Source organism: Pseudophryne corroboree, chromosome 2 (assembly GCF_028390025.1).
Source record: "Pseudophryne corroboree isolate aPseCor3 chromosome 2, aPseCor3.hap2, whole genome shotgun sequence".
Lineage (NCBI taxonomy): Eukaryota > Metazoa > Chordata > Amphibia > Anura > Myobatrachidae > Pseudophryne > Pseudophryne corroboree.
In genome coordinates this window covers 338878769-338899462 of record NC_086445.1, presented here as the reverse complement: position 1 = coordinate 338899462, position 20694 = coordinate 338878769, and the positions used below count along the sequence as shown (strand labels likewise).

General features: G+C 45.1%; 1 protein-coding gene across 1 annotated transcript in view; it reads left to right on the top strand.

Moving 5' to 3' along the window:
- Positions 1 to 20694, top strand: part of DCT (dopachrome tautomerase) — a 34586-nt gene that overhangs the window by 3539 nt on the left and 10353 nt on the right. The window contains exons 2-5 of the mRNA XM_063953012.1: positions 2731 to 3030; positions 3827 to 3927; positions 4176 to 4342; positions 14863 to 15042. Of these exons, the coding sequence (XP_063809082.1) occupies positions 2731 to 3030; positions 3827 to 3927; positions 4176 to 4342; positions 14863 to 15042 (748 nt within the window). The remainder of the gene's footprint in view (positions 1 to 2730; positions 3031 to 3826; positions 3928 to 4175; positions 4343 to 14862; positions 15043 to 20694) is intronic.

Genomic DNA, 20694 nt, shown 5'->3' with positions numbered 1-20694 from the left:
TTTTTTTTTTTTTTTTTGCACGTGTACGCATATCAACCAAGGATGGATGTGTGTGTGTGTGTGTGGGGCTTTGATGTCTCATGGGGTATTACATAGAGGAGTGTGACTCAGTGGGGTGTATGTAATAGCCTCTGTGTTGCAGTTGGCTGCAAGATTAATGCCTGACTTGGGCACTAGATTTATAGCGCCAATTTTAAAATTAATTTTAAAGATTGCATTAATAAATGATCAACATCTTGCAGCTGTCTGCAACTCAGGCTATTCCATATTCTTAAGTCTTACAGTTAAAGCACATGACTGGCTGCTTTGCAAATGGGTATACAGTAGATTCCAAGAGTTATGGGTCCTACACACTGGCAGATGATACTGCACGATATGCACGTTCTCGTTCATTAATGAACGAGAACTTGTTCATATCGTGCAGTGTGGAGGCACCAGCGATGAACGATGTGCGGCCCCGCGCTCGTTCATCGCTGGTGCCCCGTCGCTTGTGCATGCAGGCCAAATATGGACGAGATCATCCAGATTTGCCTGCACTGCTATGGAGCCGGGGGTAGTGAAGAAACTTCACTGCCCCCCGCCACGTCGCCCGTATCTGCCGTCTGGCAGCTCGGCGGCGGATCTATCAGTGTGTAGGGCCCATTAGAACAGGGACTTGTAAAGATAATTTCCGCTCAAGTCTACAAGTGCTGTAAGCATGGCACCAATTATTTGGCAAACCTGTCACAATTCAAGTCCATACATATAGGGATATCAAACATGAGCAGAGAAGTTGCCTAGGGAGCATTTATCTAGTACATACTATAAAATGATAGTTGATTGGTTACTATAGGTGACTTCTCTACTCTTTAGAAGGCTGGATACATTTATCCATAGTGATTATCTCCTCCCCTGGGTTGCCATTCTGGAGACTCTGCTCTTTAAACATACCACAGTGTTTCTGGCCGGATAATCTACTGCTATGTTCAGTGGCATTGTTGAATTGCTGTAAGTGATTCATCAGCACAAGGCTGGTCAGGTGACTTGAAGTCTAATTTTTTTTTTTTTTTTTTGTCGGCTAGATTTGTAATTCCTCAATGCAGTAGGTGGGCCTCCTAGTCTGCTCAAGCTCGGCAGTCCATTGACCCTTTGCATGTCAAAATGCTGGTTATGGGAATTATATAGGGGCATGAAATCTCATCTCCATTAACACATGATCCAGAAAGCCCTAAAATAGGAAAATGAGTGGGCAGAGGTTTTATTGCTTTTGTTCTATACACAGTAACTATGATGAGCACTGCTAAATCCCTACACTTAAGACTGCCAGGAACATTGTGGAAAAGCAAGAACTAAAGGGGTGTTTTAAAATGTGTGAATCGATTCTAGACATTGTGCTCCAAATTACAGGATAACCTCTCGCTTTACCCCTATATCCAATGCAATGGGACTTATTACTGCACATGCCATAGAGACACCTGAATTGCTTTAAAACAAGAATGTACATACAACTTGTTTATGTATGGCAAACTGTAATGTTATGGATTTGAAATGGAAAGGAGTCTGATGCTGGATACACATTAGACCATTTTTTTTGTTTTGTTTTTTGTTTGCCTGATTTCCGACTGCCATAACGCCTAAAGATTTATTGTCTGATCTGGTGGGTAGGAACAAAAATCTGGTAATGGATGGGAGCAAATGACAATTGACCATTTGCTTCGAAATGCCGGAGAACTGACAAATGGTTGTTCATACAAATTGGTTAAATCAAATGGATTTAACCAATTTGTCTGACTATTTTTGGCTGTTTTTTAAGTGTTTGGAAGCAAATAGTCAATAGTCATTTGCTCCCTTCCATTACAAGATTTTCATGCCAGCCAGATCGGACAGTAAATCTTTAGGTATATGGGCAGCTTTATCAGACTGAGCAATCGTTCAGGTCTTCAAATGTGTATGCACTATTGCCCGGTACCGTGGGTTGTCTGTCGCATCTTCAGATTTGCTGTCCAATCTGAAGATGTGGCTGACAATCCCATGCATTTGGATGTGGCAGGGGAATGATGCATCATGCAGCCGTTCACCAGATCATGTGGTTTGTATGGGCCGAATGATAAATCATTCCATTGCATCTGTCAGATGGGTATACAGATCGTTTAATGTGTACCCAACTTTAGAAGCCCATTAAAGTAGACTTCATAGCTTGAACAAAGTGGCTATAAGAAATAGTGGGCCAGATGTATTAAGCCTGGAGAAGGGATAAAGCAGTGATAAGTGCAAGGTGATAACGCACCTGCCAATCAGCTCCAATCTGTAAATTGACAGTTAGTAGCTGATTGGCTTGTGCATTATCACTTTTAACTTATAACTTTATCCCTTCTCCAGGCTTAATACATCTGCCCCATTGTGCCCTGGTAAAATTGGAGGGTGAAGTTATTGCACATTTTTATGGCCCCATCTGCAGAAAATTCACATCTTTGAGAGTTTGGGTCCCTCCCCCATTCTTGGTGCCCCTGTTTTTCACAGAGTTAAACTGTTATTATAAATGGAACTAAGTAGTAAGACAATCCTGTTTACTGGTCATAGACGTGTAATGCTGCGACTAATGATTTAAAACAAATTTTACAAACGCCTTTTGCATTCATTCCAGCATGAATGGGAGAAGCTAAAAAGTTGTTGTGTGTGTTTTTTTTATTTTATTTTTTATTGGTTTTTGTTTTAAGTTTAGCTTTCAAATTTTCCTTCTCTCTCTCTCAGGAAACTTTTCTGGATTTAATTGTGGAGACTGTAAATTTGGCTGGACAGGACCAAACTGTGACCAGAGGAAGCCACCAGTTGTGCGGAAAAACATCCTCGATTTAACGCCCCTGGAGAGGGCTCGGTTCCTAGAAGCACTGGACCGTGCCAAGGCCACCATTCATCCTGACTATGTGATTGCTACTCAACATTGGCTTGGTATTCTTGGGCCAAATGGAACCGAACCCCAAGTATCAAACACCAGCATCTATAACTTCTTTGTCTGGCTTCATTACTATTCTGTCAGGGACACACTGTTAGGTTTGTTAATTCATTATTTTTGTTTGAAATCACAAGATACACTAATTAGGGATTAACCCACTATGAACCTGGTAATACATAATAACACATGTGACGGCATATGAGGGGAAATGGAGTAAAGCTACTAAAGAGTATATAAATGGAGTTGCCTATAGTTTGTCAACGTATCTACAGCTTACATGAAAAAAAGTGGTCCAAAGTTAATAGGCCTCAATCTGCAGAAATCTTAATGCAGTAGTTAAGCATCTTGTTTTTTTTCTTTCTTTCTTGTAGACCTTTTATTATGCGGCTTATACAATGGACTGTAATTTTAAGTTTATATACTCTACTCTAAATATTTTTCTTAGTATAAAATAACTTGCCTAGAAGATCGATATCTTCTATACAGCTATCAAAAAGCAGCAGACCTGGAACTGAACCCTGCAATATCATTACTTTCCCATACTAGGCTCCTCATAATAACTTCAAAGAAATTGCTCCACTGGCACCTAATTAATCTACTGATTGCCCCACAGCAAATGCTCATTTATCCTTGTACAACAGAACTTTGGTGCAGCAATGAATACAGAAAGCTTAACCTAAAATTGTACCTTTAAAAACATAGGGTTCTATTTACTAAGCCTTGGGTGGAGATAAATCCGACAGAAATAAAGTCCCAGCCAATCTCCTCCTGTCATTTTTCAAACCCAGCCTGTGACATGGCAGGAGCTGATTGGCTGGGACTTTATCTCCTTTGGATTTATCTCCATCCAAGGCTTGGTAAATAGACCCCTTTAAAACCATTTTTCTGTTGCAGGGCCAGGACGTCCATTCAAAGCCATTGATTTGTCTCACAAAGGCCCAGCTTTTGTTACTTGGCATCGATACCACCTCTTGCTGTTGGAGAGAGAGTTGCAGGTAATGCAGCACTAACTGGTTGTCACACAAAACAATGTTTGATATCAAAGTAAAACTGTTTCATATCTACCCAATAATGATTGTCGGATTTAAGTGGTAAAGTGATCATTTAGCTAATGTGGGCTAAAACATGGATCTTTGTATATAAATATTCTACATTCCTATGGATAGTGGTTTAGCCTACAAACTGTCTACCTCTAAGGAAATCAGAGTTAAATGTTTTTTGCCTCGTGTGTTTCTCTCGACAGAAAATGCTTAGTGATGAGTCCTTTGCCTTACCATACTGGAACTTTGCCACTGGCAGAAATGAGTGTGATGTCTGTACTGATGACTTGTTTGGAGCACCAAGACTGGATGACCCCACTCTAATCAGTCTGGGTTCCAGATTTTCACGTTGGGAGATTGTGTGTGATAGGTAAGATCTTTCATATGTTCAATAAAGTCAATTGAGTCTCCAGTCATACTCGTCGAGACTGTGTTGCAGAGGCCAGTGACCCCAGATAGTTTCACTGCACAATGCATGTATAGAGTCAGCATGCATACTCCACTGCCACCACTGTATGTAGCAGCAAATGGCCTGCTGTTGCCTTTTCTACTACCGAATCTGAGAACATGGCATTCACAGTATTGGCCAATGAGGTGTTGCGGAAAAGGAGATAGTGTGAACGGAGTCTTCTAAAGCTGTGTACACAGCGATATGTCCAATCCGGCATATCTTGTAATGCCCCTGGACCTGTTTTATTGTAATGTGGTATAAAATGAACTGTAGGGCATTTTACTGTTTCGTAATATGAAGTGGGCACTGTAATGTGACGTGGAGGCACTACAGTGTGGCATAATACGAACTGTGATGTGACTTATTATGAACTGGAGGACTGTGTGGCCTAGTGAGCTAGGGCACTACTATGGTTCAGAAAATGAACTAGGGTATTAAATTAACTGATGTGGAGAGGGGATGCAGGCAGGATGCCAGCAGTCGGCATGCCGATGCTGGAATCCAGACATGGACCAACATGCAAATGCCGGAATACCAACTGGCGGCATCCCGAACGTAAGTATGCAGGAGATACTTGAGGTCAGGCTGCAGAGACGGGGGGGGGGGGGGGGGGAGGGGAGAAAGGGAGGTTAGGCTGTGGGAAGGGGTACATGCAAGCATTATGAATGGTCGACCATGTCAAGGTCGACTGTTATTAGGTCAACACATGAAAATGGTCAACACAGATTTTTGAACTGTTTTTGGTGTCCTTTTTTTCTGTAACATGACCAGGAACCCCAATTAGTGTACCACGTCCCCTTGCATGGGTCGCCATGCTGCAGGCAAGGTGCCTCGCTCCACTACCACTGCGCTCAGCACAGGTTACTATTCCCAATTGTAGTCCATGTGTATGGTAAAGTATGAAAAACATAAAAAAATCAAGTTTAAAAAACAAAACGTTGACCTTTTCATATGTCGACAATGTCAACCAGTTGTGGTCGACCTAATGACCGTCAACCATCCAAATGGATACCGACCCCCCCCCCCCCCCAACAGATGAGTGAGTGGCATGACATTACTAAGCCATCATGACGTGATCCATTGCAATGGCCTTATTTTGGCTTAGTAATATCGTGCCCACTCCCTAATCCCCATCTATTGCTATAAGAAAGTGGGGAGCATTTGTATATTTGAAATGTTTTATGTAGTGATGAGCGGGTTCGGTTCCTCGGAAACCGAACCCCCCCGAACTTCACCCATTTTACACGGGCCCGAGGCATACTCGGATTCTCCCGTATGGCTCGGTTAACCCGAGTGCGCCCGAACGTCATCATCCCGCTGTCAGATTCTCGCGAGATTCGGATTCTATATAAGCAGCCGCGCGTCGCCGCCATTTTCACTCGTGCATTGAAAATGTTAGGGAGAGGACGTGGCTGGCGTCCTCTCCGTTTATTAATCTTGATGCAAAAATATTTGTGCTTATTCCTTAATTGTGGGGACTGGGGACCAGCAGTATTTTATATAGGAGGAGTACAGTGCAGAGTTTTGCTGACAGTGACCACCAGTATTATATGTTGTCTGCCTGAAAAACGCTCCATATCTGTGCTCGGTGTGCTGCATATATCTGTGCTCACACTGCTTAATTGTGGGGACTGGGGAGCAGCTGTATTATTTAGGAGGAGTACAGTGCAGAGTTTTGCTGACAGTGACCACCAGTATATATAGCAGTACGGTACGGAAGGCCACTGCTCTACCTACCTCTGTGTCGTCAAGTATACTATCCATCCATACCTGTGGTGCATTTCAGTTGTGCGTAGTATATATAGTAGTAGGCCATTGCTATTGATACTGGCATATAATTCCACACATTAAAAAATGGAGAACAAAAATGTGGAGGGTAAAATAGGGAGAGATCAAGATCCACTTCCACCTCGTGCTGAAGCTGCTGCCACTAGTCATGGCCGAGACGATGAAATGCCATCAACGTCGTCTGCCAAGGCCGATGCCCAATGTCATAGTAGAGAGCATGTAAAATCCAAAAAACAAAAGTTCAGTAAAATGACCCCAAAAAAATCAAAATTGAAAGCGTCTGATGAGAAGCGTAAACTTGCCAATATGCCATTTACGACACGGAGTGGCAAGGAACGGCTGAGGGCCTGGCCTATGTTCATGGCTAGTGGTTCAGATTCACATGAGGATGGAAGCACTCATCCTTTCGCTAGAAAAATGAAAAGACTTAAGCTGGCAAAAGCACAGCAAAGAACTGTGCGTTCTTCTAAATCACAAATACCCAAGGAGAGTCCAATTGTGTCGGTTGTGATGCCTGACCTTCCCAACACTGGACGGGAAGAGCTTGCGCCTTCCACCATTTGCACGCCCCCTGCAAGTGCTGGAAGGAGCACCCGCAGTCCAGTTCCTGATGGTCAAATTGAAGATGTCACTGTTGAAGTACACCAGGATGAGGATATGGGTGTTGCTGGCGCTGGGGAGGAAATTGACGAGGAGGATTCTGATGGTGAGGTGGAATGTTTAAGTCAGGCACCCGGGAAGACACCTGTTGTCCGTGGGACGGATATGGCCATTGACATGCCTGGTCAAAATACAAAAAAAAAATCACTTTCAGTGTGGAATTATTTCAACACAAATGCGGACAACAGGTGTCGAGCTGTGTGTTGCCTTTGTCAAGCTGTAATAAGTAGGGGTAAGGACGTTAACCACCTCGGAACATCCTCCCGTATACGTCACCTGCAGCGCATTAATCATAAGTCAGTGACAAGTTCAAAAACTTTGGATGACAGCGGAAGCAGTCCACTGACCACTAAATCCCTTCCTCTTGTAACCAAGCTCCTGCAAACCACACCACCAACTCCCTCAGTGTCAATTTCCACCTTACCCAGGAAAGCCAATAGTCCTGCAGGCCATGTCACTGGCAAGTCTGACGAGTCCTTCTGCCTGGGATTCCTCCGATGCATCCTTGAGTGTAACGCCTACTGCTGCTGGCGCTGCTGTTGTTGCTGCTGGGAGTCGATCGTCATCCCAGAGGGGAAGTCGGAAGACCACTTGTACTACTTCCAGTAAGCAATTGACTGTCCAACAGTCCTTTGCGAGGAAGATGAAATATCACAGCAGTCATCCTGCTGCAAAGCGGATAACTCAGGTCTTGTCAGCCTGGGTGGTGAGAAACGTGGTTCCGGTATCCACCGTTAATTCACAGGCAACTGGAGACTTGTTTGAGGTACTGTGTCACCGGTACCAAATACCATCTAGGTTCCATTTCTCTAGGCAGGCGATACCGAAAATGTACACAGACGTCAGAAAAAGTCACCAGTGTCCTAAAAAATGCAGTTGTACCCAATGTCCACTTAACCACGGACATGTGGAGCAGGGCAGACTCGGGACTATATGACTGTGACAGCCCACTGGGTAGATGTATTGTCTCCCGCAGCAAGAACAGCAGCGGCGGCACCAGTAGCAGCATCTCGCAAACGCCAACTCGTTCCTAGGCAGGCTACGCTTTGTATCACCGCTTTCCATAAGAGGCACACAGCTGACAACCTCTTACGGAAACTGAGGTACATCATCGCAGAATGGCTTACCCCAATTGGACTCTCCTGGGTATTTGTGACATCGGACAACACCACCAATATTGTGCATGCATTACATCTGGGCAAATTCCAGCACGTCCCATGTTTTGCACATACATTGAATTTGGTGGTGCAGAATTATTTAAAAAACGACAGGGGCATGCAAGAGATGCTGTCGGTGGCCCGAAGAATTGCGGGCCACTTTCGGCATTCAGCCACCGCGTGCCGAAGACTGGAGCACCAGCAAACCGTCCTGAACCTGCCCTGCCATCATCTGAAGCAAGAGGTGGTAACGAGGTGAAATTCAACCCTCTATATGCTTCAGAGGATGGAGGAGCAGCAAAAGGCCATTCAAGTCTATACATCTGCCCACGATATAGGCAAAGGAGGGGGAATGCACCTGACTCAAGCGCAGTGGAGAATGATTTCAACGTTGTGCAAGGTTCTGCAACCCTTTGAACTTGACACACGTGAAGTCGGTTCAGACACTGCCAGCCTGAGTCAGGTCATTCCCCTCATCAGGCTTTTGAAGAAGCTGGAGACATTGAAGGAGGAGCTAAAACAGAGCGATTCCGCTAGCATGTGGGACTTGTGGATGGAGCCCTTAATTCGCTTAACCAGGATTCACGGTTGGTCAATCTGTTGAAATCAGAGCACTACATTTTGCCCACCGTGCTCGGTCCTAGATTTAAAACCTACGTTGTATCTCTTTCCGGCAGACACAAGTCTGCAGAGGTTCAAAGACCTGCTGGTGAGAAAATTGTCAAGTCAAGCGGAATGTGACCCGTCAACAGCTCCTCCTTCACATTCTCCCGCAACTGGGGGTGCGAGGAAAAGGCTAAGAATTCCGAGCCCACCCGCTGGCGGTGATGCGGGGCAGTCTGGAGCGAGTGCTGACATCTGGTCCGGATTGAAGGACCTGCCAACGATTACTGACATGTCGTCTACTGTCACTGCATATGATTCTCTCACCATTGAAAGAATGGTGGAGGATTATATGAGTGACCGCATCCAAGTAGGCACGTCAGACAGTCCGTACGTATACTGGCAGGAAAAAGAGGCAATTTGGAGGCCCTTGCACAAACTGGCTTTATTCTACCTAAGTTGCCCTCCCTCCAGTGTGTACTCCGAAAGAGTGTTTAGTGCAGCCGCTCACCTTGTCAGCAATCGGCGTACGAGGTTACTTCCAGAAAATGTGGAGAAGATGATGTTCATCAAAATGAATTATAATCAATTTCTCCGTGGAGATATTCACCAGCAATTGCTTCCAGAAAGTACACGGGGACCTGAGATGGTGGATTCCAGTGGGGACGAATTAATAATCTGTGAGGAGGGGGATGTACACAGTGAAAGGGGTGAGGAATCGGAGGATGATGATGAGGTGTACATCTTGCCTCTGTAGCGCCAGTTTGTGCAAGGAGAGATTGATTGCTTCTTTTTTTGTGGGGGCCCAAACCAACCAGTCATTTCAGTCACAGTCGTGTGGCAGACCCTGTCACTGAAATGATGGGTTCGTTAAAGTGTGCATGTCCTGTTTATACAATATAAGGGTGGGTGGGAGGGCCCAAGGACAATTCCATCTTGCACCTCTTCTTTTTTTTTTTTTTTCTTTTTCTTTTTTTTTCTTTTTTTTTTCTTTCATTTTTCTTTGCATCATGTGCTGTTTGGGGACAATTTTTTTTTTTGAAGTGCCATCCTGCCTGACACTGCAGTGCCACTCCTAGATGGGCCAGGTGTTTGTGTCGGCCACTTGTGTCGCTTAGCTTAGCCATCCAGCGACCTCGGTGCAAATTTTAGGGCTAAAAATAATATTGTGAGGTGTTCAGAATAGACTGAAAATGAGTGGAAATTATGGTTATTGAGGTTAATAATACTATGGGATCAAAATGACCCCCAAATTCTATGATTTAAGCTGTTTTTGAGGGTTTTTTGTAAAAAAACACCCGAATCCAAAACACACCCGAATCCGACAAAAAAAATTTCAGGGAGGTTTTGCTAAAACGCGTCCGAATCCAAAACACGGCCGCGGAACCGAATCCAAAACCAAAACCCGAAAAATTTCCGGTGCACATCACTAGTTTTATGTATATATGTATTATGTCTGTTCATACCCTCTCATGTTTTTTAGTTACATAGTGTGGGATGTGTAAGTGTAACCATTGACTGTCTTAAGTGAGGGGGGATTAGGACTCTGATGGCCGGCATTGCAACTTCCAGCCTTGTGCGCTACTGTGCATGCAACGTGTCTACGTCTTCAGCTCTGTTCTCCATGCTAGAAGGACATGCATCTGAAGGTATCCAGCAATATTCACAAGGAGACTACATTGCAGAGGCCGTCACCCCAGGTAGTTTCACTGCACAATCGCCACTATACTGCTACATGTATAGAGGCAGTGTGCATACTTCACTGCCACCACTGTATGTAAGGACATAGATGTACCATCTGTTGCACATCTGCACTACCCTATACACTCCTAGCTGGATCTGGTACATACATTATGAGTGCAGTGTACCGGCTATACATCTGCTGTATTAACCCTTTGTCATCCTGTAATCCTTTTCTACCTGCTTAAGTTATCTACTGTGTGGCCTCCATCACATACCACTTCCACCAATATAAAGTATGTGCTCTGCCAATAAAAAACGCTCATATCTATTGTGTTTTAAAATGTAATGTTATCTCTGATTTCAGCGGCGGCTCCTACCTTCATGGAGATGGGGGGGGGGGGGGGTCTGCTGCTAGCCGTGCTGCCGGCTCCATTGACCCTGCCACCGGGTCCTTGCACCCGCCGCCAGCCGACCAGGTCCCAGCATCTGTAGTGTACAATGTTCACAGATTCTGGGAACGGTGCACAGTGTCGGACATTGGCATAAAGGGCCCACCGTGGAATGCAGTGGTAGGGTGTGTGGTCAGTCTCCAGAGAGGGGGTCTGGCCAGCCGCTACATTGAATTGCCTAACCATTAGTGAGTGCATGGGCTGGGCCCCTTGACAAATATATAAATACTGCTAGTGCATGATAATGTAAAAGATAAATATTGGCAATTCACTGTAGAGAATATATCGTAGTCCTGCCGGTGCATGCGCTGTAGCGGCAATGGTACTACGCATGTGCACCCCCACCCCGGCTTCTGTGAACTGCACCCCATAGAAGCCAGCTAGGGCTACCTCAAAGGCAGAGCTGCTTCCTACAGGAAGCAAGCTCTGCTATTCGCAGCCCGGTCTGGCAGTCCCAGAGGGAGAAAACGCCTCCTAATGGGATGGCCTGCACTGTCTGTGACTGGCAGGTAGGACTTCCAATAGGAAGTCACTGCCAGTCACACCGAAGCCAGTGCAGTATCATGGACTGCAACTGGATTCTCAGACTCTGTGATGAAGTGGTGGATTTTATCTGGGGGGCTGCAGCCCATAGGTAAAATCTGCCACAGGTTGTTTTGGACAGTCGTATATTAATAGAAGCTTCTAAAATTCTGTGTGCTGCTCATTTCCTAATGAAGGAACTGAGCTGACAAGGTCTATATTGAAAAGGGTGGTCTTCTGTATGCCGACTGTCTGGATACCGGCACACAGTATACCGGCGCCGGAATCCCGACACCTGGCATACAGACAACTATTCTCCCTCGTGGGGGTCCACGACCCCCCTGGAAGGAGAATAAAATAGTGTGGCGCGCCACCGTGCCTGCAGCGTGGTGAGCGCAGCGAGCCCGCAAGGGGCTCCTTTGCGCTCACCACGCTGTCGGTATGCCGGCGGTCGGGCTCCCGGCGCCGTTGTGCTGGTCGCCGAGCGCCGGCATACCGTACTACACCCATTGAAACTGTGTTGGACATGCTTAAGAGGTGTGGCTAGTTACCACAGAGGCTTGGACAACCATTAGAGACCATTTGTAATAGGGTGTGGGATGTTGGCCAAGACTGGGCGTATTTTTAAAGCAATTATTTACAAAGCCAAACCTACTTGATTTTACCTTGGAAATGATTTCTGCTTTAAAAATCCTTCTGTTCTCTGCCGACATCCAGTGGCGTGAGGCACATGCCTAGAGGTGGAACTTGCATGCTTGTGTTGGTACTATCCGCCTGAAATGTACTAGTAACTTCTAAATATTTCCACTGTACCATACCATATGCTATCTTGAATGGAGTGTAAACTGGTAGGACATGCACATAATGCCCTTGTATGCTGTCCCACTTAGCAAATATGTATACAGTACATAATACAAAAAAAAAAAAAACATAGTGGCTTTTTTATTCTATTAAATTGCCTATCAAATGAGGGCTTACAACCAATCAAGAAAAATAATAAAATCAGGCAGACAGGTGTGTCCGTTACTGTTGTGCCTAGGGGCACCCCTGACTACATTCCCAGACCTCTTGTAGACTTGGACCCCTTTACATAAATCCCCATGTATTTGGCAGTGTAATTGAGTAACAATGTATAACTTGAGTGCACTGTCTGGAACCTGGCATTAGAGAAAGGGGTGGGGCCCACGGGATTTTCCCTGTGGGACAGTCCAGCCCTGACTGAAAAGCAGCAATCATCCCCCTCCCCAGTCTTGTTTAATAGTAGATACTGTACCGGTATCACTATGAAGTAGTAAACCACTAATAGTAATGAGTGTCTCTAATTATGCAGAAACTGTGCCAAATAACCTGCTCCTCAGTCTCATGGGATTTATCGTGAGCACTTGTCTCTGGAAACACGTAGGATTACAGTAAATATGGTGATATACAGACTTGTAGGTGAGTCAAAGTACAGTACATAATAAAATAACCCATGACTTGTTCAGATGAGGAATGCAGTATACCTTAAACTAAATCTATCACACTGCCTAGTGGTGAACTTGCATGACATCAGTCACACTGCTTTGCTTTGTCATTACTGTGAGTCCGCTGCTGGGCTCCCTGTAAGTTAATGGCTACACAACTTTATCCAGAATGATGGCCCACAGCTGGGACTCTGAAGGCAGAATTCAGTGAGGGGTGTGGTATGGCTGACCGGCAGTCAGGAGACCGGCGGTCGACAAACTGACGCTGGGCTCCCGGCAGCATACAGATGCCGGGATCCCGCCGGGGAGGGGCGAGTGCAGCAAACCCCTAGTGGACACATTGCGCTTGCCACGCTGCGGGCTTGGTGGCGACCTGAGGTCGCTACGGGTTCTATTCCCACTCTATGGGTGTCTCCCGACCCCCGGTCACATGAGTACCACCCTTCAGTGAGTATATGTGTACTGAAGTCAGGACAGCACCTCCACAGGCCATGCAATGCAATGAGCAGGATACTGTTGACATTCCAATAGCTTCAAGTCCCCAACTCCAACCCATACTAAGATGGAGAGCCAAGCCCCACATCCCTCTTCCTTTTATGCATTGGCGTTTTTAGAATGGGTGCGGTGCACACGGGCCCCTGAGTCCGGGGGGCACACACTGTACCCATTTCTCCTATACTTACCTTTCCGGAGTCCATCGCTGACCGTGTGTGGGCCCCCTTCTCTCCCGTAGCTGTCGTGCTGCTGCTAGTGCACTGACCACTAGAGACTCTGGCGCAGTGCCAGAGTCTACAGCGCAGGACTCCGGAAAAATGGGCGGCACCCATTTTTCCGGAGTCATGCGCTGTAGATTCTGGCACTGTGCCAGAGTCTAGAGCGCTAGCAGTGGCGTGACTGCTACGGGAGAGGAAGGGGCCCACACACTGAGTCTGCACACGGGGTCCCCTCCTCTCTAGAGACGCCCCTGCTCTTATGCGGAAGCACTTTGCTTAGTATTAAAATTCCACTCTATGTAAATTTGGGGTAAATGTATTATAGCATCATGCCGCTATAACACTTCCTGCTTCGCCTCACTACCGAGGCGAAGCTGGAAGGGGCATCAACAAGATGTATAAACATCTTGTCTGTCGAAGCCTCTGGCGATGTCCCCCCTGAGCACACAGCGTGTCAGCTCAGTGCTGACGCGTGGTCTCTGCCCAGCCGGCTCCTCTGTGCATACATGGGATCTTGCTACTCACGAAAGATCCCCCTGTGCACTCCGAATCCAGCACCCGCCACAGCCAGGGACCGCTCTGTTGAAATTAACAGCTGCAGGTGTCGGAACGGTTAACAGTGCTGACCATTCATACTTTGCCTGCGCATATCAGCCTGCTAGCTCTCAGATAGTAGCGCCAATATGGACAGGGGTGCATAGCCTGTCTGTGTGCACACTCAGCCAGTGTCTTATATGGGGGGAAAAGTGGTATTGGCGCACATAATGTGCACTGATACTGCTTCTCCCCCATATTGGAACGTAATACATTTACCGACCTATGAATGGATTTCTAAGGAAGTACAAACATATTTAATAATGCTACCCAATTCAAGGTTTGAAAGGAAGTGTTTTAATTATTGGTGCCTGCTCGAATGAGGTATTTTTGTAACATGCGATGCACTGTGCTGTTTGACTTTATAATGTTCGCACCTAAGGAGTTTTACTTGTGTACCAAAGCTAGCACAAAGTACATGCAGTGTGAAATAACTCAGCCAAAGATGATTAGCTGTGACAAATGTCATTCAGCTAGGCAAAGCTTGTTCATCCCACTTTAGTACCTTTCTCCATACCCAGGATGCCGATGGGCCAGACTGGATTCCATTTGGTTTCATGTCCCTGGAAACATTATTTAACTGCACCTTTATAAATAGGTTAAGGTTTGTTTATTTGCTGCCCTTCCCAAAGAGTTTGTTCTCATGATGGTGACGTGTTTGTTTGTGTGTGTTTTTGTTTTTGTTTTTTTTGTAATTTTTTTTTTTATTTTTATTAAACCACTATCTGGTCCTTGGTATCCGCAATATTATTATACATTCTATAAGGACTGCAAAACTAACCTGATTTTCTGTCTTTTAAATCCTAGCTTAGATGAGTACAATCGTCTGGTTACACTGTGTAACGGAACTAATGAAGGTTTTATTCGGAGGAGTACAATTGACCGTTCTGGTGGGAGTCTGCCAACCATGGATGATGTAAAGAAATGTCTTTCACTTAGAGAGTTTGACCGTCCTCCTTACTTCACAAACTCTACTTCAAGCTTTCGGTATGAATCTGTGTGTTCTTTTTGATCTGCACAGAGTTTTGAAGTTATGCTATTGTGGTTAGTGTATGAATCGAGTGTTATTACGATTTTGTTTACATTTTTTTTTTTTTTGGTAATATAAACGCACTAGAGTGTTGTGGCTTGTACTGATTTTGTTCTTAAAGTCACTGAATTGGATTCCAAATAGTGTGTACCCTTTTATCCGCTAACAAAGTATAATGACGTGTCTTGTCGGGAAAATGTTGTCCCAGAAGGCACTGAGGGGTCCTTTTATCAAACATTTTTGTTAGTATTTCCCCGAAAACACCTGTTTTGGTGGGTATCCGCAAATGTTAAGTATCCCTGGAATGTATGTAGGAAGGACGGCAGCAGATATCTCCAATACCTGCTGAGATCTTCCATTCCTACCAGCAGCCACATCATTCATAGGTTTCTATGGCGATGCAGGGCTATCTGATGTATCAATGGGCCTAATTCAAACCTGATTGCAACAGCAACATTTTTCTCTAATGGGCACAATTATGTGCAATGCAGGTGGGGCAGATAAAATGTGCAGTGAGTAGATTTGGGTGGGGTGCATTCAATCTGAAATCTAAATTGCACTGTAAAGATAAAGCAGCCAGTATTTCCTCTACACAGAAACCACAAAATAACCCACCCAATTCTAAAGGTGTGTACACACTGGGGTATATTTACTAAGCTCCCGATTTTGACCGAGATGCCGTTTTTTCATCAAAGTGTCATCTCGGTCAATCTCGGTCATTTACTAAACACTAATCACGGCAGTGATGAGGGCATTCGTAATTTTTTGCAAGTTCAGGTAAAAAATTACGAATGAATACACCATCGGTCAAAACGCGGCTGTTTAAGTATGAATCTCGGTCATTTACTAAGAAGTGCAAAGCAAAAAAAGAACAAACACTGCCGTGAAAAATTACAACTCGTAAAAAAGTGCTAAAAAAAAACAGACCTGCTTTTTTTATTCGTGATTGGATAGGCATGCACGGATCCATGAGATCCGTGCATGTATATCAGTGGGAAGGGGTGGGAAAGTGCTTATTTTTGCTAAAAAAATTGCGTGGGGTCCCCCCTCCTAAGCATAACCAGCCTCGGGCTCTTTGAGCCGATCCTGGTTGCAGAAATATGGGGAAAAAAATGACAGGGGTTCCCCCATATTTAAGCAACCAGCATCGGGCTCTGCGCCTGGTCCTGGTCCCAAAAATACGGGGGACAAAAAGAGTAGGGGTCCCCCGTATTTTTAAAACCAGCACCGGGCTCCACTAGCTGGACAGATAATGCCACAGCCGGGGGTCACTTTTATACAGCGCCCTGCGGCCGTGGCATCAAAAATCCAACTAGTCACCCCTGGCCGGGGTACCCTGGGGGAGTGGGGACCCCTTCAATCAAGGGGTCCCCCCCAGCCACCCAAGGGCCAGGGGTGAAGCCCGAGGCTGTCCCCCCCCCCCCATCCAATGGGCTGCGGATGGGAGGGCTGATAGCCTTTGTTGTAAAATAAAAGATATTGTTTTTAGTAGCAGTACTACAAGTCCTAGAAAGCCTCCCCCGCATGCTGGTACTTGGAGAACCACAAGTACCAGCATGCGGCGGAAAAACGGGCCCGCTGGTACCTGTAGTACTACCACTAAAAAAATACCCAAAAAAAGACAAGACACACACACCGTGAAAGTATAATTTTATTACTTACATACACACATACATACATACTTACCTATGGCCCCACGCAGGTCGGTCCTCTTGTCCAGTAGAATCCAAGGGTACCTGTTGAATAAATTATACTCACGAGATCCAGGGGTCCAGGCTCCTCGGCAAATCCAGGGTTAATCCACGTACTTGTTAAAAATAAAAAAACGGTATCCCGACCACGAACTGAAAGGGGACCCATGTTTGCACATGGGTCACCTTCCCACGAATGCCAGAAACCCACTTTGACTTCTGTCTAAGTGGGTTTCTTCAGCCAATCAGGGAGTGCCACGTTGTAGCACTCTCCTGATCAGCTGTGTGCTCTTGTCCTCACTGACAGGCAGCACACGGCAGTGTTACAATGTAGCGCCTATGCGCTACATTGTAACCAATGCTGGGAACTTTCTGCTCAGCGGTGACGTCACTTTAGGTCAACCGCAGGGCAGAAAGTTCCCAGTATTGGTTACAATGTAGCGCATAGGCGCTACATTGTAACACTGCCGTGTGCTGCCTGTCAGTGAGGACAAGAGCACACAGCTGATCAGGAGAGTGCTACAACGTGGCACTCCCTGATTGGCTGAAGAAACCCACTTAGACAGAAGTCAAAGTGGGTTTCTGGCATTCGTGGGAAGGTGACCCATGTGCAAACATGGGTCCCCTTTCAGTTCGTGGTCGGGATACCGTTTTTTTATTTTTAACAAGTACGTGGATTAACCCTGGATTTGCCGAGGAGCCTGGACCCCTGGATCTCGTGAGTATAATTTATTCAACAGGTACCCCTTGGATTCTACTGGACAAGAGGACCGACCTGCGTGGGGCCATAGGTAAGTATGTATGTATGTGTGTATGTATGTAATAAATCTTTACTTTCACGGTGTGTGTGTCTTGTCTTTTTTTGGGTATTTTTTTAGTAGTAGTACTACAGGTACCAGCGGGCCCGTTTTTCTGCCGCATGCTGGTACTTGTGGTTCTCCAAGTACCAGCATGCGGGGGAGGCTTGCTGGGACTTGTAGTACTGCTACTAAAAACAATATCTTTTATTTTACAACAAAGGCTATCAGCCCTCCCATCCGCAGCCCATTGGATGGGGGGGGACAGCCTCGGGCTTCACCCCTGGCCCTTGGGTGGCTGGGGGGGGGGACCCCTTGATTGAAGGGGTCCCCACTCCCCCAGGGTACCCCGGCCAGGGGTGACTAGTTGGATTTTTGATGCCACGGCCGCAGGGCACTATATAAAAGTGACCCCCGGCTGTGGCATTATCTGTCCAGCTAGTGGAGCCCGGTGCTGGTTTTAAAAATACGGGGGACCCCTACTCTTTTTGTCCCCCGTATTTTTGGGACCAGGACCAGGCGCAGAGCCCGATGCTGGTTGCTTAAATATGGGGGAACCCCTGTCATTTTTTTACCCATATTTCTGCAACCAGGATCGGCTCAAAGAGCCCGAGGCTGGTTATGCTTAGGAGGGGGGACCCCACGCATTTTTTTTTTGGAATTTTACATTGTTTAATTTTTTTAAAAAAAAATACGAACCCCAGCACGGATCACACAGATCCAGCCGAGATTGATTGTAAAAAAAAACGGCAGTGTTTTGCTAATCACTGCCGTAAAATTAGGTAAAAAAACACGAATGACATCGACATCGGAAGCAAAGAAAAACCCGAATACGACAGCTTAGTAAATCCATCGTAATCAATTCAAAAAGTTGCAGTTTTACACTGTCGATGTCATTCGTGATTGAACTTTGACCTTTTTACGGAAATTACGAATCTTAGTAAATAAACCCCACTGTGAGATCCTTGTTACAGTATGTCCGATTTTGACTGTACAATTTCCCTTGAACTCCCCCAGAGCCCAGACAGTCAAAAATCTGTACTTTAGATTTTTGTCCATGTCCGACTTTGACTAAGTGCCAATTTTAACTATACTTTGTACTAGATGGTACACTAAATAATCAAGATTGACTTGCCTGCACAGTCTATCTAGCTGAACGATACCGAGCCCACAGGAGCGTGTATCGGGATCAAATCTGTATCGCAAGCTTCCTAACACCATGAGATGTGCACTTTACTTTCCATAAGATTTTGACTCTATAGTCAAAATCTTACAGATTTATCTCACCATGTGTACACACCTTAACTCTCTCTGCACATGTTATATCTGCCCCACCTGCAGTGCATATGGTTTTGCCCATTAGAGAAAGGAATTTGCTTTTGCGATGAGGTCTGAATTAGGCCCGATATCTGTAATGTGAAGCATTCCTGATATCTGAAGATGGCAGTAGCATATGGGCTACACTTTACATTTGTAGTCGGCAGAGGGTTCTTCCACAAATGGCCGTTGTACATGTGTGATCTTGCATCAGCCCCTGCACCACACTCTGCGCATTGCAGGGATGGGCTTCTCACTGGGCCCCTGTGCTGGATGATACATTATGCTGATGTGATTGCATATTGTGATGTGATCCTGGGCACATACGCTCTCCTGTATATTGTCACTTGAATACAATGGCTGGCATTCAATTACACACGAACACGCGAGAGCCATGGCCTATCGGGGATTTTGATTCACATGCCCATGGCAGGCAAAGCAAAATCCCTGAAAACAGCCCCATTTGCATCTGAACCTGTGTTTTCAGGAGATTTTTTAATTTTATTTATTTTTTTTGGTGGGGTTGTGACTTAATTGGATAGCCTAAAAAAAAAAAAAAAAAAGCTGAAGAAACATCAGTTTTCCACTACCAGTGTTGCTTTGTTGGTAATTAAATAACTTATGCCAAATAGCTCTTGTATGCTTCAGAAAGGTCTTAATTGTCTAAGCCAAACATGGTTTTTAAGGAACAGAGTTCTTTCTTTTGTATATTATCACTCTTGCCTGTTAACTGGATTGTTATTACAACTATAAAAATGTGTGTAAAGGAGCATGTTTAAAGTTGTATGGGCAATCCTCTTAATGTGTAGTATTAGCAGCGTCATACAAGGGACAGCACAGGGAAACAAAACTTAACATTACAGTAAATAAATAACAAAAATAGAGTACAGGTAATAACAAAGATCACCATAATACAGCTTAGATGTAAGTGAGTGATGATCGTACTACTAGGAGCTGGTGGCCATAGATAGAGATGAGCCTTTACCAGCAAGAGAAAAAGGCAGTAAGATGGTCGCTGAGTAGGAGAGGGCTGTGAAATGTGTCAAGTTAAGGGTTTTGACAACAAGAAGAAAGAGGGCCCTGCTCTGAGGAGCTTGCAATCTAGTAGGTAGCTTCTAAGTAGCATGTTAACCCTAACCCTGTTGAAATGGCAGTGCATGCAGTCCAGTATCGACACGGTCGGTCCTGTATGGGGGAGCACACAAATAAAGGATCAGCAGACAAGCCTCACTGTCTGTACAAAGGCTCACCAGTCACCCAGCTACAGGCATTTCAGTGGCACCTGAAAATTTTGCATCGTTTTATCAAATTACCAACTCGCATTGTGTTCTCTCTGACTGCCTGTGAGGTGAGACCTTACTTACATTTACATTTTCTTATTGAGATATAGCCTCAGCAGTGCTCTGACAAACTGTTCATATACTGCCATATAGGACTGCTATTTATTAAAACATTTGTAGAACCCCAGAGTATATAATACCACTACTGTCACACATTGGTTACAGATAAAATGTTATTTACATTTGACAGTAGCAGAAACCCTGTTGCACTGTTCATTACCCACCTATTAATTTTCTCTCTACTATTTACTTCTTGTATTTAGTACTGATACTCCTTGGCATTGATTTTATCCAGCTACTCATTGTGGCTAGTACTTAAGACATAAAATACATGTGTATATAATAATGTGCATCTTTTAATGCCCCTCGCGCCACAACATTTTTTATGTTTGCAGATTAATTTTATGCAAGTGTAAACAACTTATTAAGCAAACCTTTTCTGATGGGAACTATTTAATATCCAT